This window comes from Colias croceus, chromosome 28, assembly GCF_905220415.1.
Source record: "Colias croceus chromosome 28, ilColCroc2.1".
NCBI classification, from domain to species: Eukaryota; Metazoa; Arthropoda; class Insecta; order Lepidoptera; family Pieridae; genus Colias; species Colias croceus.
The window spans coordinates 3854933-3858272 of NC_059564.1; the positions used below are offsets into that span (position 1 = coordinate 3854933).

Below are 3340 nucleotides of genomic sequence, written 5' to 3' on the forward strand. Positions count from 1 at the left end.
TTTTCAGGCAAGTGTCAAGTAATACTGGCCGTTCGAAATGGGATCCATGGCATATGAATTTGTTTTTTTTCTCGACAGCGAATTGAGTTCCGAGCGATTCGGCATCGGAATGATATCGTTTCGGATTGCAATCGAATGCCTGAAGTCGATAATCGATTCCGAATGATTCGATTTAAGCTGCCCAGTTCAGTGGTTGTGGTTTGAAGTGTATGAAAATGAATGATCTTTATGGAATTATTTTAATACTCAAATAAATAAACTATTGGTTACATGCATATTGCACAACACAATCAATAACATCGTGTTGAATCGATTGTTGTCCATAATTATCTTAGGTTTTAGTCTGTGGTTTTATTATAAACTAGTGGTCCGCCCCGGCTTCGCCCGTGGTACGTATTTAGTATCCTATATCCTTTTCCTGGCTCTAAACTACCTCCCTGTCAATTTTCAGCTAAATCGGTTCAGACGTTCTTGAGTTATAAGTGGAGTAACTAACACGACTTTCTTTTATATATATAGATTTAATTCTATCTGCTTTCATATTATAATATCTAATATTTAAAAAGTATTAACAGTGAAAGTGCATGCGGCAATTATTCATCTAGAGTACACGAAGGATAAAATATAATATGTAATACCCTTACGATTCTAGTAAACACGCTTGCTTGTGTGCGTGAGCCATTTCGAACGTTTGTATGAAGTTTCCCTACTGATTGTATCTTTATATTGTGGTATCCATACTAATATTATAAATGCGAAAGTAACTCTGCTGTCTGTCTGTTACTCAATCACGCATAAACTACTGAACCAATTTTCATGAAATTTGGTATTGAGATATTTTGATAGATACCCGAGAAAGGACATAGGCTACTTTTTATCCCGGGAAAAAATGACGTAATCCCGGAAATCCCGAGGGAACGGGAACTATGCGGGTTTTTCTTCAACTGCGCGGGCGAAGCCGCGGGCGGAAACCTAGTTAGAATATAAATTAAACATTCTAGCTACCATATAAAACCTCCTTTTCAAATTCTCATAAAACGTCACATAAATCATCAGTCGTTCATGTCAAAACATACAACGTCAAAATAAATTCACCATCAAAATTTCTCGTTACCGTGTAATGCAACAAAAATCCTTAAAATTCGAAAAAAATAACAATGAAGAAATCACAACTAACACGCAAATTTTCGACTCCAAAGATGAAATGAAAAAATCCCTAACTCATTTATGTTATGGTGATCTTTACGTTCTTGGAAGGCTATGGATTGAAGCGCTTAAAAAGGTTCTAGTTGGTGCCAATATGAATATATTCCCAGTGGTAGAAGCCGCTAAACCAGATCCTACTCCAAAATGTCCACCACCCATGAAATACAAAGACTTACCGTTATACACAAGTCCACATTACGAATACAAAGTCTATCAAGAAGACCAACAGAAGTGTCCTAAACATAACGTGCCTATTTTACAAGAGTACTTGCTACCTACAGTAAAAAGCTACCGTTCTGATACCCAGAAAAGTCTATGCCAAATTAAATGTGGTTTCGCAAATGCTTGGGTACAATTGAAGAGCGAAATGGCAGACCATGACAGGAATTTCAAGAAATTCATGCGTGATCCTAACAGGCTAGCAATGAGGCAGGGTATAGTAGCTTTTGGCTTGATTTCTGGTTATTACATGGCGTCAAAACGTGGTATACCCAGTCGGATAGTAGGAACAACTCTTGGTGGCCTGTTCGCTGGAGCAATGTGCTTTCCTAAGGAAACTGATGAGTTATTTCGAGGCATGTTGTATAGTGGGGGGAAGTTTGCGATAGGGGTATATAATCGAGTTTTTGGTGGGGATATCGCCTTGAGGGAACGACTGGCCTGTAGAGATGATCTGCCGCCTATACCACCGCCCAGAAAACGTACGTGCGTGAAGAAATAGAATTTTTATATGAATGTGGACTTAATATTATTATACTAATTGTATTTGGACATTAATTGATGATCTAATACAAAATATAGATTTTGGGATTTTGTTGCTGTTTTCAGGAACTTAAGTAAAACATTTTAAAAGGATTAAATAAATATTGAATAATGACGTTAAATTAATTAAATTACTTATTTCTTAATAATTATTACACGTTATATATTCGAGATGAGAAATATTTTTAAAAGGTTTGAATAAATACAGATTATATAAATATTCAGTAGTTAATATCGATTGATTTTTTGCCTTGCCAGACCGAGACATTTTTTGTTAGTTCACACTGGGAATCGAACCCAGGACCACTCAGTTCTACGCTTTAACCACTGTACCAAAGGTCATGTAAACAAGTATTTAAAAATATTCTCATAGAGGTCGTGTACAATACTACTACCAGTTTTACCCACGATAATTTCTTAAAAAACGCGATTTAGGTCTATAAATTTGAACAAACTATCTAGAGTTAGGGTGGCTAGGCTTTTCGAAATTATTGTATTACATATATATATTATAGTTAATAGTCAAATAATAATATTTTAAGGAATCAATTAAATATTTAAACTATCTAGAGTTAGGGTGGCTAGGCTTTTCGAAATTATTGTATTACATATATATATTATAGTTAATAGTCAAATAATAATATTTTAAGGAATCAATTAAATATTTAAACTATCTAGAGTTAGGGTGGCTAGGCTTTTCGAAATTATTGTATTACTTATTATATATATATATTATAGTTAATAGTCAAATAATAATTTAAGGAATCAATTAAATATTTAAATACTAATGTTATGAAGATGTAGTTTGTTTGAACGCGCTAACCTCAGAAACTACTGGTCTGATTGGAAAAATTATTTCGGTGTTAGTATAGGTAGCCCATTTATCGAGGACGGCTTTAGGAATGCTATAGGCTATATCATCACGCTAAGACCAACAGGAGCGGAACGCTGCGGATAAAACCGTGGGACAATTTAGTATATTATTTCATATAAATTTTGTGCAATAGACATTTTATTATTACCTGCTTTGATGTTTAGACATGGATAGGAAGATTAAACATTTGTTCCAAATAATAAAAACTTTTAATTACTTGTAGAATCACTAATGAATATGCTATTCGATCGATATAGTTCTCAAAGTTAAATGACCTACCTATATTATGGTTAAATGATAATAAACTATAGTAGTATATTTGAAAAGTGTAAACTACAGTTGTTTTAAAACAAACTTTTCAGGTTTTAGAACCAGTTCTATCGTCTTGATCTGAATCTCCTCATATTGTATATGTAAATAAATTAATTATCATTCACAAACAAGTATGAACATGTACGATACATCAAAACATTCTATGTACCTTTCAATCCTATCAAC

General features: G+C 33.7%; 1 protein-coding gene across 1 annotated transcript; it reads left to right on the top strand.

Annotated features, from left to right (window-relative positions):
- Positions 1-1088: 1088 nt before the first annotated feature.
- Positions 1089-1927, top strand: LOC123703947. The gene has a single exon (XM_045652159.1). It carries the CDS (start codon positions 1121-1123, stop codon positions 1925-1927), a length of 807 nt encoding a protein of 268 aa, XP_045508115.1. The 5' UTR covers positions 1089-1120.
- Positions 1928-3340: the final 1413 nt, after the last annotated feature.

Excerpts from the sequence above, each read along its gene's own strand:
- LOC123703947 (XM_045652159.1), top strand. The coding sequence starts at position 1,121 with ATGCAACAAAAATCCTTAAAATTCGAAAAAAATAACAATGAAGAAATC.